This window comes from Canis lupus, chromosome 20, assembly GCF_048164855.1.
Source record: "Canis lupus baileyi chromosome 20, mCanLup2.hap1, whole genome shotgun sequence".
NCBI lineage: Eukaryota > Metazoa > Chordata > Mammalia > Carnivora > Canidae > Canis > Canis lupus.
Genome location: NC_132857.1, coordinates 35,102,159 through 35,116,079, shown reverse-complemented (window position 1 = coordinate 35,116,079; position 13,921 = coordinate 35,102,159). Strand labels below are relative to the sequence as shown.

Below are 13,921 nucleotides of genomic sequence, written 5' to 3'. Positions count from 1 at the left end.
AGAAAAGCCAAAAGGGAAAGATGATTATAATCTAATCAAACAAAGCATTAAAACGCTTCATTTTGGGGGATGGAGAGAGAATCTGATGACAGAGAAGATACTTTATTTGTTGAGATTTCCAGGATCTATTTTACATTGTGTAGTTAGTACACAAATATGAATACTTTGTGGCTTATTGGAGTGTAATCAATAGTGTTCATCATTTCCGAAATAATGTATGTGGTTTGGAGGGCTCCTCGGGAATTACTTGATTGAGTGGTCACGTTGCAAATCTGTGAAATGAACTTTGATAATTTATAGGATTTTTCTCTTTTTCTCTTGCTCTTAGTTTGTTTAGTACCTGAAATCTAATGAATTTCTGTGGTGATCTCAAGGTTTTGGTCAGCTTTCTGAGCAGCCAGTTCTTCCTTCATGGTGGTGGGTCAACAGTGGTTGGTGATTATTTTCAGTCTTTGCTATGTAATTGTTTTTCACTGTTATTTTGGCTTAACTAACTTGCAAGGTGCTTTGCTCTCTATCGTTGGGCATATTTTTACTTCAGTTCCAAATAACTTGATTAGTTTCTAAGATTGAGGGAATTTTTTTTTTTCTTTTTTCTGTCTGTTTTTTTCTTTTACTTATACCAGCGTATGGTGGGGGTGCTTTGTGTGTGTGTGTGTGCATGTGGGCACACACTTAAAGTATGAACAATGAGGCTTCTAAATATCAAATTTTAGTCTTTATTTTTTTTTAAGCCATTAAGGAGTTTCTTCAATTTCTTACTGAAAACACAGCTCCAGTAAGTAGCTATGTTTTATGGCCTTGGTATTACCAAGTCCTGTTGGCAAGGAAACCAAGACTTCAACTATAAAAGAATTCCCTTAATACATGCTTACTTTTTATATTAATACAGAATGAGAGTCTGGGGGGTGGGAGAGGTTGCATACTATATTATGACACTAAATCTTTATTGAGATTTCTGATTTTAATGGGCATGTATTCAAATCTATTTAATTTGATTTATTAGGCAGTACTTAGTTCCTTTGGCACAACCTTTAGAAAGAGTACTGAATCTGAGAATATTGAATTTTAAGGAAAATGAAAAATTTGGAGCTCTGTGTCCTTCCCTTATGTACTTGTGCTGAGACCTCCTTTGCTGAAATGGAGTAAAATGGTGATCCTGAAAACTTAATGAGCCTCAGTGTATATGTATGTCAGCAGTGGCATGGAACTGAATATAGAACTGATCTATCTTGGAGCTAATGAATTCCCCAGCTTGAATTTAAAGTGCATTCTATATTTCACTTGTTTCTGCATGCTTTTATTGTTATTAATGCTCTTAAATGAATATAAAACAGTCCTCCTTTAGAAAGTGATAAGTTAAACTGAATAATATATGGGAAATTTTGCATATATTGAGGAGAACATAAACCTAACTGAATTTCCTAAAGTTTCAGAGACTGCATACAGAGGTCATGAATTTTATGGGATAGATATGATAAATAAATTGTATACCCTTTGAAGAAGAAATGATGATTTTATTGTAAAAAAGCATTCAAGTTTGTTCTGAAAAATCCTTTTAGTTAATTTCAGTTTTCTTAAGGAAAAAGAAGTTTGAAGATTCATGTTTTAGTTGGGTTAGAAAAAAAATACTGTATTTAAAAATTTATCCTTAGACATCTTATATAATTGGGATGGGTTTTTTTTTTTTTTTTAACTTGTAATTATCTTAAATATGTGCTTCCCTTTTTGCTGTGTTGCAAAACCTTGATTTTCTGAACCGTGACAAATGTTTTCTTTCTACTGGAGGACTCTTAATGATTTCTAACCAGGAACTGCTTGTATGCATGCTTCACTCTTAGTTCTGTAGGCCTATTCTATAGCACTGTGTAAGAAAAGGGTTTCTTAATATACTTACTAAAATGTACCTTAGAGAGGCTTACAATCTCATCACATTATCTGTACCTGTTGAATTTCATTCTGAAGTCCTATGAACTTTGATTATAGAAGGGACAGTGATTCTCCACTGTGTTAATTGGAAACATTCACGTAAAATTAAATGGCCTCTGAAGTACTTGGTTTTTTTTATTATTATTTATTTATTTTTTTTAATACTCTTTCTGAATTCTGTTTACTGGATTTCAGTTTTGTGAAATCACTTAATTTGGAGAATAATTTTCATAGTTGTCATTTTCTATATGTGCCTTTGTCCGTAATGTAGAAGTATCCTTTTAAATATTTGAATTAAGTAGATTACAAATATTTTTTCCTTCTCATTAAACTTCAACATTTCTAGCTTTGATTTTGGTACCAACATCAGGGACAGATAGAGTGTTTTGCTCTCTGTGAAATTTCCTCTTTATATAATTCACTTAACTGACTCTGATTACTTACTCGTATTTCCATATTGAGTTTTTCCACTACGTATAACTTTGTGGATTCTAACCGCCACCCTACTGCCTTATTTTTGAATGTCATTGCATGGAATAAATGTCAGTAACTACTCATATCAGTGGTGCATGCTAGTCACAGTGCCTTACTCCTTTATTACCTCTTACACATCCATTTTCTCCTATTCCTGTTGACTAACTGTGCTCCCCTCCCACTCCCCAACCATCCAGGGTCTCTGCTGCCAGTGACTGCTGTCAACGTGGTGGAAACCAGTGGAACACAAGGGCCTTGTCCCCACCCCAGCCTGCACATAGAAACTACACTGACTTTGTCCATGAGCACAATGTGAAGAATACAGGAGTCCATCATGATGTTCATTTTCCCGGCCATGCAGCCATGACTGAGATATGAGTGTTAAGCCCATTAGACACTGGGACTCTTTGTCATGCAAGTTGATGGTATACATTTTCTATACATAGAGGATTGATCACATTAGGAGAATTTGGGAGAAATTACTTTATATTGAGTCACTAGTTGCATAGTATTGTTTGTAATTCTGTGAAAGGGAAAAGAATGTGAAGAAAGCTGTATGCCATCAATGATAATCACACATGCTTTTGTATTGAAAGGGTATGTATATATCATTGTGATTTTGGAAAGGTTTTTCATGATTTTAACATGGTAATACATCACTCAGAAGATGTCTCAGGAGAAGGTTTGTGTTTGTGTAAAAGCTATCTGTTATCCTCCCACACCATGCCATCCAAATAGATTGAGGTTAAAAGAATCAGATACACTAATCACACACTGAGAAGGAAGCATATCCAGGCACAATGTATCAACCTTTGGTGATACTTTGATAAAACTGCTTTTCTATGCATTTTTAATACTTCTACAATGACCCCATGCCTTAATTTCAGTTAAGTGCCTAAGATTCTATAATTGTAATTAATGTAATTTTTAGTTAAAAGCACTATTACTTTTTGACAAACCAGCATTTTATTTTACCAAAAGATCTAGAAATCACATTAATAATGTGATTCATATAGAGAGATAAATCTGAATGATTACTTTTACTTGATTAACTAGTTAAGTAGTGGTTAACTAAATTTAGTTACATTACTACTGAATGGTTGTACAAAATGGAAAATGTATTTACTTTTGTCTTTTCATTTTTATCTTTTCTTTTGCATCTTATGCATCTGATAGATTTCCCAGGTTTTCAGCAGCCTCATAATCTGGCCTTGTACAACCTTTAACATTTCTAAAGCCCAAACCATACCACTTTCAAATGGATTAGATATATTGCTATTTTGGTTCCTTTATGAACTTTGAATGTAATTATCCAAGCTCTTTGATTTAATTCCCAGAGACAGATTACCTGGAAAAAGTACATTTCTCATATCATGGGAACTGATATAAGGGAAGTATTTCTTTTGCCTTTCTTTAGTTTTTAGAAATTTTTAACAGTTTGAAAACCATAAAACTATGTGATTTGAAGATACTTTATGGTCTGAGAATTCATAATACGTAAAGATAATGAAGCTTTATTATAAACAACCTAACTTAGACCATCCTATTTACCTCCAAGGTTTACCTATTTACCTCCAAGGTTGGTCTCTGCTAGGTACAAGTTTCAGAGGGCTTTATTCCTAGACTGTTGTTTGCAAATAGAATACAACTTATCAATAGAAAAAAAGTAAGCAAAATTAAATAAGATCTAGGAATGAAATTTATAGGCAGGTTTCAATCTGATTTTATCACAATCATTTTAAGGAGACAGAAGCTCAAAATATTCTTTATCATATCCTATAAATATCAACAGGTTCATATCTTAAATAATCCACCTCCCTCTATCATCATAAAGCATGCTTAAAAATGGCCACTGATGTATGTCCTTCATAGTTGTTTTAGTCTTTACATAGCTCAGATTATAATCGTCAGGCATTGTTGATGGTAATTTTTTTCTTTAAAACAGGGAATTTGAATCATAACCTTTTAGCACAGAAATTCTGGTTTGTGTCATATAGGAAAATTTTTCATGGGTGTGAATATATGACTAAAAACCTACTATTTCTATAGTAGACGCCAAAGAAGTATATTAATAAAGCTTTTTAGGTCTTTTAGAAAGATGCCAAAATTTGACTTTTCGTACTTTAAAAGTAATCTTGAAATCTGAAGGTTAGACTACTGAACAATGCCTTATATATATCCTAGCAGAATCTTAACTTTGGGAAATAGAGAAGGATTGTAATAGAAGACTAGTATCTTCAGTTTGCATTGAAAGTGGTCCATTTCTATACTAGAATTTGAGTTAATCAGTATAGTTACATTTAAGTGATAGAAGAATCACATCATTGTTATTCTCTCTTTGAAAACCTTGTTATATTATGGTTCATTTGTAAAGTCTGATGATAGAAACTGGGTGGAGGGATGATAGGGAGAGAAGGCAGTGCAGGGGATGGGGGAAATAAAGGGCTAAGACTGTGGTAGTAGAATTAAATTTGTCTATTTTATATAAGTTCCTGTATGATCTAGGATTTTGTATCAAATATTGTTAATATTCTTGCTGCTGATGTTTTTAAGATACACGTTTTCAGAGTTATGAAGAATTTGCAGGTAGTTCATCCTAAATTAAATAACTTGTCACTAACTTATTTATAGTCTGCATTTTATTATGCCTAAAGGGTCATTGGTCATAGATTAGGGAAATAATATCCTTCAGAGTACTTTATTTGGTCACTATCCTTTTGATCAGAAGGAGCCAATAGTACAGAACTCCAGGACCATGTGATTCAACTTTAGTGCTTTGGTTTATTTTATATAATGTAATTAATTTTAACCTCTTGAATTAGGTTGGTTATGTTTCAGCTCTAATTTTATAGGCAGAGAAATTTACAGAAACATAGCAAAACTAGTGATCTTTATACCTTCATACATGAAAATAAACATGCTCTTATGTTGATTATTTCTTTTGTTTTTTGATTATTTCTGTTGATGGTAAAACTACTTCAAAGGCAAAACTGTCTCTAAGTATAGTCTAACTGTTTTGACCTTGATAGAGTAATGATAGATATACTTTTAAGTGGTTTTACAGAGAAAAGCAAACTTTATTTATCCTGTTGCATATGTCTATATTTTAAAAAGCAACTAGTATACAGACATTCTAATATTGTAATATCCTCAGAATAATTCAAATCTTTTTTTAGGAAGACTTTTAAAATTAAAGTGCTGACCCAGGAAATGTTATCACTTATAACAACCTTTGGGTGAATCTTCATTGTTAAAATTGTCCAGCATGTAAAAGATGCCATGTCAGCATGTCAAAATATAAAATTGAAGTGTCTTCTGAATCAAGGACAGGCAGGCAGCTTGTTTCATGGGGTAAAAAAATGAACTGGGCCTTAATTATGGTAGTTTCTCTTATTTTCTAGATTTTTGTGTATTTACTTGGTTGTTATGTTAATAATTATTTTGATCAGTAGTCTTGCTTTATCACTTTTATGTATCCTGATGTCATGCATTTCATCTTTCCATCTTGCCAAAACAGGAACATAGATGAAGGGGGTAGTGGAAAGGAATGGAGGATTACAATGTCTTGGGGTTGAGGAGGAAGAAGAATATTGTGATGACTGGCCTCACAGGAATGAGAAGACTAATCCTCAACTTTGATCCTTTACTATGTATTCACAGATGTAAACTGAAAAAGTTAGGAGATGGTTTGTCCATATTAGTGCAAGCATGTACTGATGGTGGGAACTCATTTGAACCATAGTACTTCAGCTCTTTTGGTTGGGACATATGCTTCATTTCTAAACCATAGTTCATTGCTTGAAAGGCCATTATTTTGTGTGTACTACACTTTGAATATTGGATCTGAAAATAGTAATATTAAGTTGCATTAATTTATTTTATATTCTTGGTAGGGCTTGTCATATTGCTTTGCAAAAATAAAATCCTCTCGTGCCAATAACAGTTAATCTCTTTACCACCACATACTTCCTTCCTATATTTTAACATAAATTACATCACATCATTAATTATACCTGGCTTTCAGAATTGTCAGTGCTTCCATGTGAGATGCTTTTACATGAGGGATAGAATTTGAAGATACTTCTGGGATGGGGAAACCTCTGTGTTTCTTTCTCTCTTTCTCTTGTCTGTCTCTGTGTGTGCCTTTCTTTGTATGCTTTTGTCTCAGTATAAAATGTGATTTGTGGGGCAGCCCGTGTGGCTCAGCGGTTTAGTGCCGTCTTCAGTCCAGGGCCTGATCCTGGAGACCTGGGATCGAGTCCCACGTAAGGCTCCCTGCATGGAGCCTGCTTCTCCCTCTGCCTGTGTCTCTGTCTCTGTCTCTCTCTCTCTCTTTCTCTTTCTGTGTCTCTCATGAATAAGTAAATAAAATCTTTAAAAAAAAATAAAATGTGATTTTGTCAGATCTTTCTGGTTATCATAAATCGTATAATATTTTTTCTCAGCTCCCCCCCCCCTTTTCCCCAGTTTTATACTTTTATTTGTGACAATCAGCGATTAGTCCTCATCCACATTAACTGTCTGTAGATTTTTGAAAATGGGGGAAGGTACTTCAGTAACCAATATATAGAGCTTGTTTGGTGAATCTTCATCCTCATTGTGTGTTTTAGACGACTGCACCCAGATACCGTATGGAACATTCCTTATTCCTTTGGCCCAGACAGCTTTGCTGAGCCTGGTGTCCGTGTACTACACATCTGGAGTTCCTATCTCCTTCATGGCAAATTTCCACATCTTTTTGAGTGCCTGAGGGGCACACTTCTTGAAATCCACTCCATGGATGCGCTTGTGAATGTCCGTGTATTCTCTGCTCACTACCCTGTTGATGCCAGAATGGCCCTTCTCATTCACCCTTATTTGTAGCGCCATTCTGCCAGGCTCTGGTTGGAAAACTCCGGTCCTTTTTTTTGAAGAACATAGAATTTTCTCATCTTCTGTTCATGTAAATTATCTTTTTTACTTTAGCCACGTGAAATCATTGTGAGAATTTTGTTTTGCACACTTGACATTAACTTTGGTGATAGAAAATCTAGGGCATGATGCATGTCACTTTCACTGGAATATGTGTTATATAACTTCATTTCTTCAATTCTTGCTGCTGTGTAGTACATTTTAGCTGCTTTGAGCATTTGAGGTTGGTGGGGGAATAGCCTTCTTGGAGAATTAGCAAAGAGAAGAGAAAATTTCAAAAGAAATTAGTGAAAGGAAAAAATTTTCTGTGACTTTTTTAATGATACATTTTTATTTTTATGTTGAAGCAGAAAAACAAGTGTTCCTGTTTTTCCTGAAGGAATTGTTCTCACAATTTTTTATTATTCAATAATTACCTCAGCTTTTGTGTTCTTAACAACAGTCTGTGGCCTTAATTCTAGGTGATGGTGCTCGAGTAAACTTTTACATTTTGTTCCTGACAACTGGCCAACATTTTGTTTATATTGGCATGGAAAAGAGATATCTGAGTTGGAGAACAACATTCTCCAGGAGCGTGACTGAAGACTCCCTTAGTGGTGTAATAAACCTATCCCTCCTCTTAAAAACAGGTTTAACAGCTGCAGATCTTACTTTTCTTGAAGGAATTCTCGTTTGTTTTGTTTTTAAGTAATTTTAATAAAGAAGAAATGAGCTATACTCAGTGTATGGTTAGTAAGGTTTGTGAGAAGTTGCAGACTATTTTTTTTTAAAGATTTTATTTTTATTTATTCATGACAGACACAGAGAGAGGGGGAGAGAGAGAGAGAGAGGCAGAGACACAGGCAGAGGGAGAAGTAGGCTCCATGCAGGGAGCCTGACGTGGGACTCTATCCCGGTCTCCAGGATCACACCCTGGGCCGAAGGCAGTGCCACACTGCTGGGCCACGGGGGCAGCCCTTTCAGACTCTTGAATACAGGTCTGGCCTATTGACTAATGACTGGTTATTGTTGATATTAAGTGAAAAAATGTTTTCAATTATTAGGGGTAGATGGAGTAAAAGAAAAGAAAAGAATGAAAGGTAAGACATGGTAATAGGAAGACAATTGATGGTCTGATTTGTCTTGTTAAACTGGTTAGAGCAGTATCCAGAGAAATTATGGAAAACATCCTAGGATGTAAAATACCTCTAGAATATGTACCATTAAAAAAAAAAAAAGAATATGTACCATTATGTAGAAGAATTTTCTATAATAAAGCTATGTTTTGTAGCCCAGCTATTAGCTTCAGGGATTATTTAATTATAACCTCTTCTAGGAGTTCAGGGATAAGAACTACATTTAACCCCTTATATGAATTCTTTCTGGGAATGCCAACATCAAAACCTTTGGGAGGAAGTCTTTAGAAAGACTTGGGGAGATTTGAGTGCTTTAGAATGTCCCCATTACCACTTTAAGTTTAGCTTAACAGGTATGCTGGAGCAATAACAGTGAAAAAAGTGTGTAGCATGGAAAAGCATTGAAGATCAGTGCTGAGGAGTTTAGATTTGGTAACGAGGCCTGGGGCAATCATTGCAAATTTTTAAGTTAAAGATTGGAGAAGCTTGTTTTGATATCTCCTTTTTTTAAAAAAAAATCACCTCATTACTTGTTGAATACCTACCAGAGCACCTCCTTATTCTCACTTCCTTATACACAGACATTTATAATTACTTCTTTGGGCATACCCTCAAATGTTTTGACCCTTCTCCTGTTGTACATATCTAGTTAAATCCTGGATTCAATCTTGGTTAAATCCAACTCTGTCTACTATAGGTGTAGATGGACAATGTGAAATGCAACATCATTGAATGGTCTCACTTTAAATTTTGGCCACTGAGCTCTAGTAGGACTTTAGTCCTGCCTGAAATCCTATCACATTTCCTTAATCTATTCATCTCACATGATGCTGGTAGTAATTTCTTTCAAAAGTCTGACACTTCTCACTCCTCATTATCCATTAATGACCTTGCTTCCTGTCTTTTTTTTTTTTTTTTTTTAAATCATCGGTTTGGTGAATGTAATTTGGGTTGGAAAGATTTAGCACAACTTCACCTCACCATCCACAACTCCTTTTTTTTTCTTTTTTAATTTTTATTTATTTATGATAGTCACACAGAGAGAGAGAGAGAGGCAGAGACACAGGCAGAGGGAGAAGCAGGCTCCATGCACCGAGAGCCCAACGTGGGATTCGATCCCGGGTCTCCAGGATCGCGCCCTGGGCCAAAGGCAGGCGCCAAACCGCTGCGCCACCCAGGGATCCCTTTGCTTCCTGTCTTATTGAGAAAATAAGCAACCAGAAGAGATCTGTATATTCCCACTATATCTTCTCAATGAACTTATCTCTGTTTGGTCTTATATACTCTGCTTTTCCTGCTGTCTTCTAGGTGAACTATCCATTGTCTTATTTAAAGCCTACTTCACGGGCAGCCTCCGTGGCGCAGCGGTTTAGCGCCGCCTGCAGCCCAGGGCGTGATCCTGGAGACCGGGGATCGAGTCCCACATCGGGCTCCCTGCATGGTGCCTGCTGCTCCCTCTGCCTGTGTCGCTGCCTCTCTCTCTAGCTGTGTCTCTATGAATAAATAAATAAAAAATCTTAAAAAAAAAAAAAGCCTATTTCACTTGTCTACTAGATCTTGACTCCTAGCTACCCAGTAGATCATTTCAGCAACGCTCCCTTGTGCTAGCATCATTTTTCCTCTCTACTGGAATATTCTCATCAGCACAGAAACAGCCTATAATATCTAACATCACTAAAAAAGAATCTCCCTCAAATCTACTTCCCTTTTTGGCTCATTTCCTTGTTCCACTTACACCAAACTCCTGCCATGAAGGAATTGTCTATACTGTCTCCTCTACTCATTCTATTTTGAACCCATTCTAATCAGACTTTGCCAACAAGCTGCTGTGTATGATTATGCAGGTTATGTACTGCACAAGAGTGCCACATTCAAGAGGACAATGATCACATATTTGTGACTGGTATTCCAGCAGGTGGCACTAAATTTCTTGTTCTCATGAAAGTGTAATATAGGAGTTTTTTAAGAGTTGGAAGTGTCTTCAGGAGGGGCATTGCTTAAATCCACATAAAGATTCTGCATGGTCTCGTAGTGTTATGCTACCACTCCATCAAAATAGCTTTTGTTCACAAATGACCGCATTTCTTTATTTTTTTAATATTTTATTTATTTATTCATGAAAGAGAGACAGAGAGAAGCAGAAGGAGAAGCAGACTGCATGCAAGGAGTCTGATGGCGGGACTTGATCCTGGGATTCCAGGATCATGCCCTGGGCTGAAGGCAGGTGCTAAACCACTGAGCCACCCAGGGATCCATGACCGCATTTCTAATCCTACATCATTCTGAAAGTTAGCTTTCAAAACAGTTCATTTCCTTTATTAAATGCTTCCTTCACTTAGCTTAGGGATATTACTCTCTCTGGTCTTCAGTCTCACTAGCCATCATTTTTAGACCCTTTTGTAGTTTCTCCTTATCTCCCTAGCCCCTTAAAGATTATCTTAGGACCTTTTCTGTAGTAACTCATTTCCTTGGTAATCTCAACTAGTGGTAAGATTTTAGATGCCATTTATACATGGTAAGATTTTATTTTATATCCTCAGCCTGGACTGCTTTGTTTCCAGACTTAATATCCAATTGTCTGTATGACATCACTACTTAGAGATCTGATATAGACATGTGGTATTTTTCTGTGATTAGATTGAGGCCATGCGTTTTGGGGGAAGACACCACAGAGGTGTTATTGGGACATCTCAAATTTAATATGTTCAAATCGAACTCCTTGTTCAGTTTCTGTTATCTCTGCTGTTTTTCCTCATTCAGTAATTGGCAGTTCTATTTTTCCTGTTGATAGGCCAACATGTCTCAGGTTCCACTCCAGAACTACTGAATCAGAGATTCTGGAGATGAGGCCTGATAATCCATTTTAATATGCTCTCACGGATATTCTGATGCATAGTAAAGTTTGAGAAGCATTGGTTTAGGTCATAGTCTCTAATAATTATCTTGACTCTTTTATCTCTAGACGTCAGTAAGTTCTATCAGTTCTTCAAATAGATCCAGAATCGGGGTGCCTGGGTGGCTCAGTTGGTTAAGTGTCTGCCTTCAGCTCAGGTTATAATCCCTTTGTTGTGGGGTCGAGTCCTGCATCTGGGCTCCCTGCTTAGCGAGAAGTCGGCTTCTACTTTTCTTTCCTCCTCTACCCCTTGCCCTTCTCGTGTGTGCTCTCACTAATCACCCATCACCTCCCTTGTGGTATCCATCAGTTTGTTCTCTATAATGAAGAGTCTGTTTCTTGGTTTGTCTCTCTTTTATCCCTTCTGCTTGTTTGTTTTGTTTCTTAAATTCAACATACGATGCAATGATGTAGTATTTGTCTTTCTCTGACTTATTTTGCTTAGCATTATTCTCTGTAGTTCCAACCATGTTGTTGCAAATGGCAAGATTTCATTCTTTTATGGCTAAATAGTTTTCCATTCTGTGTATGTATGTATGTATATATATATATATATATATATATCACATCTCCTTATCCATTCATCAGTTGATGGACATTTGGGCTGCTTCCATATCTTGGCTATTGTAAATAATGCTGCTACATCTCTTTGAATTAGTATTTTTGGATTCTTTTGGTAAATAGTAGTGTGATTGCTGCATTGTAGGGTAGTTCTATTTTTAACTTTTTGAAGGACCTCCATATTCTCCACAGCGGCTGCACTACTGGGCAACATTTGCATTCCTACTAACGGTGCACAAATGTTCCTTTTTCTCCACATCCTTACCAATACTTGTGATTTTAGCCATTCTGACATGTGAGGTGATATGTCATTGTAGTTTTGATTTGAATTTCCCTGGTGGTAATTGATGATGAACATCTTTTCATGTGTTTGTTGGCTATCTGTATGTCTTCTTTGGAGAAATACCTGTTCATGTCTTCTCATTTTTTAACTGGATTATTCAGGTTTTTGGGTGTTGAGTTAGTGTAAGTTCTTTATATATTTTGGATATTAACTCTTTATCAGGTATGTCATTTGCAAATATCTTCTCCCATTCCGTAGATTGCCTTTTAGTTTTGTTGATTGTTTTCTTTGCTGTGCAGAAGCTTTTTATTTTATAGCACCAATAGTTTTTGTCTTTGTATTCCTTGCTTTACGAGACATCTAGAAAAAAGTTGCTGTGGCCAGTGTCTAAGAGGTGCTGCCTCTGTTCTTTTCTAGAGTTTTTTATGCTTTCAGGTCTCACATTTAAGTCTTTAATCCATTTTGAATTTATTTTTGTGTGTGGTGTAAGAAGGTGGTCCAAATTCTTTCTTTTGTGTGTCACTGTCCGATTTTCCCAACACCATTTGCTTAAAGGACTGTCCTTTTCTTATTGCATGTTCTTTCCCTGCTTTGTCGATGATTAATTGACCATGTAGTTGCGGGTTTATTTCTGGGTTTTCTATTCTGTTCCATTAGCTATGTGTCTATTTTTGTGTCAATACCGCATTGTGTTGATTGCTACGACTTTATAATATAACTTGAAGTGCTACCTGTTTCAGTGTACTGTCATACTTTATTTCCTACCTGGTCTTCTAGCCATTGCCCTTGGTCCTCTACTGTCTCATATTCCCTTTGGCAGCCATGGTGATTGTAACTTAGATCATGTCATTCCTCTGCTCAGGTGTTCCAGAGGCCCTCCTCTCACACAGACTAAAACCCCAATTCCTGGTATTGACAAAAACATGATTTTTCCTACACTTTGTCATCTGTCAGGCTTGACCTTGTTTGCTGATTCCAAAGACTTGCTCAAATATACCAGGTGTGTTCCCTCTCAGGATCTTTGTATTTTTACCTCTACATAAATATTCTTCCCTTGAATCTCTTCTGGTTCATTCTCACATTTTTAAGTTTCTTATCAGAGAAACTTTTCTCACCTCTCTGTAAAATAATCATGCCCCCACCCCTCATCATCCTTATCCCCCTTACCCTGCTTCATTTTTTTCTCACATCACTTCATTTTATATGTTTGTCATCTCTGGTAGTTGTCAACAGAATGTAAGCTTCATCAAAAGAGAACATTTATTTTTACTTCTCTTTCCCCAGAGCATTGCCTGGCTCAGCATTCAAGTATTAGTTGATCAAAGGAATGAACAAATACCAAGTACCTCTTGTCAGATTTGGTGATGCAGAGGTAGTCAAAATGCTGTCCCTGGCTTCAAGAAATTTACATTCAAATTGTGGAGACAGTTTTATAAATAACTGATACAAGTGCTAAGTCCTTGACAAGCATGGTCATGGAAGAGTAAAAAGTTGAAGTTAAGAAGGCTTGCTGAGATTTGTATCAGATTTTGAAGGATACTTAATAGTGATGGATGAATTAATCATTATGGACTAAGAGAGCTGTAGCAGAAGAAAATTTTAACTGTAACAGAGTCAAAGAAATAGCCAAGGGAATCATTCCTGGGTAATGAGTTTGAGTAATGAGTACAGAATTCATGTGGAGCCATAGTAATAATGATAGCTAAAACATTTGAGTACGTCTGTGCCTGACATTGTTCTGGAGGTATAACAGTA

The 13,921-nt window shown here is 36.2% G+C and overlaps 1 protein-coding gene across 6 annotated transcripts in view; it reads left to right on the top strand.

The window, feature by feature from the left end:
- The window catches only part of EPB41L5 (erythrocyte membrane protein band 4.1 like 5), a 145,636-nt gene that overhangs the window by 73,957 nt on the left and 57,758 nt on the right, over positions 1–13,921 (top strand). The window contains exon 17 of one of the 6 annotated variants that reach the window (XM_072788875.1): positions 2,601–5,338. The exons of the other annotated variants lie outside the window; for them this stretch is intronic. Coding sequence (XP_072644976.1) covers positions 2,601–2,781 — 181 coding nt within the window. The 3' untranslated portion in view covers positions 2,782–5,338. Of the gene's footprint in view, positions 1–2,600; positions 5,339–13,921 lie in introns of those variants that run through there. 6 annotated transcript variants of the gene reach the window in all.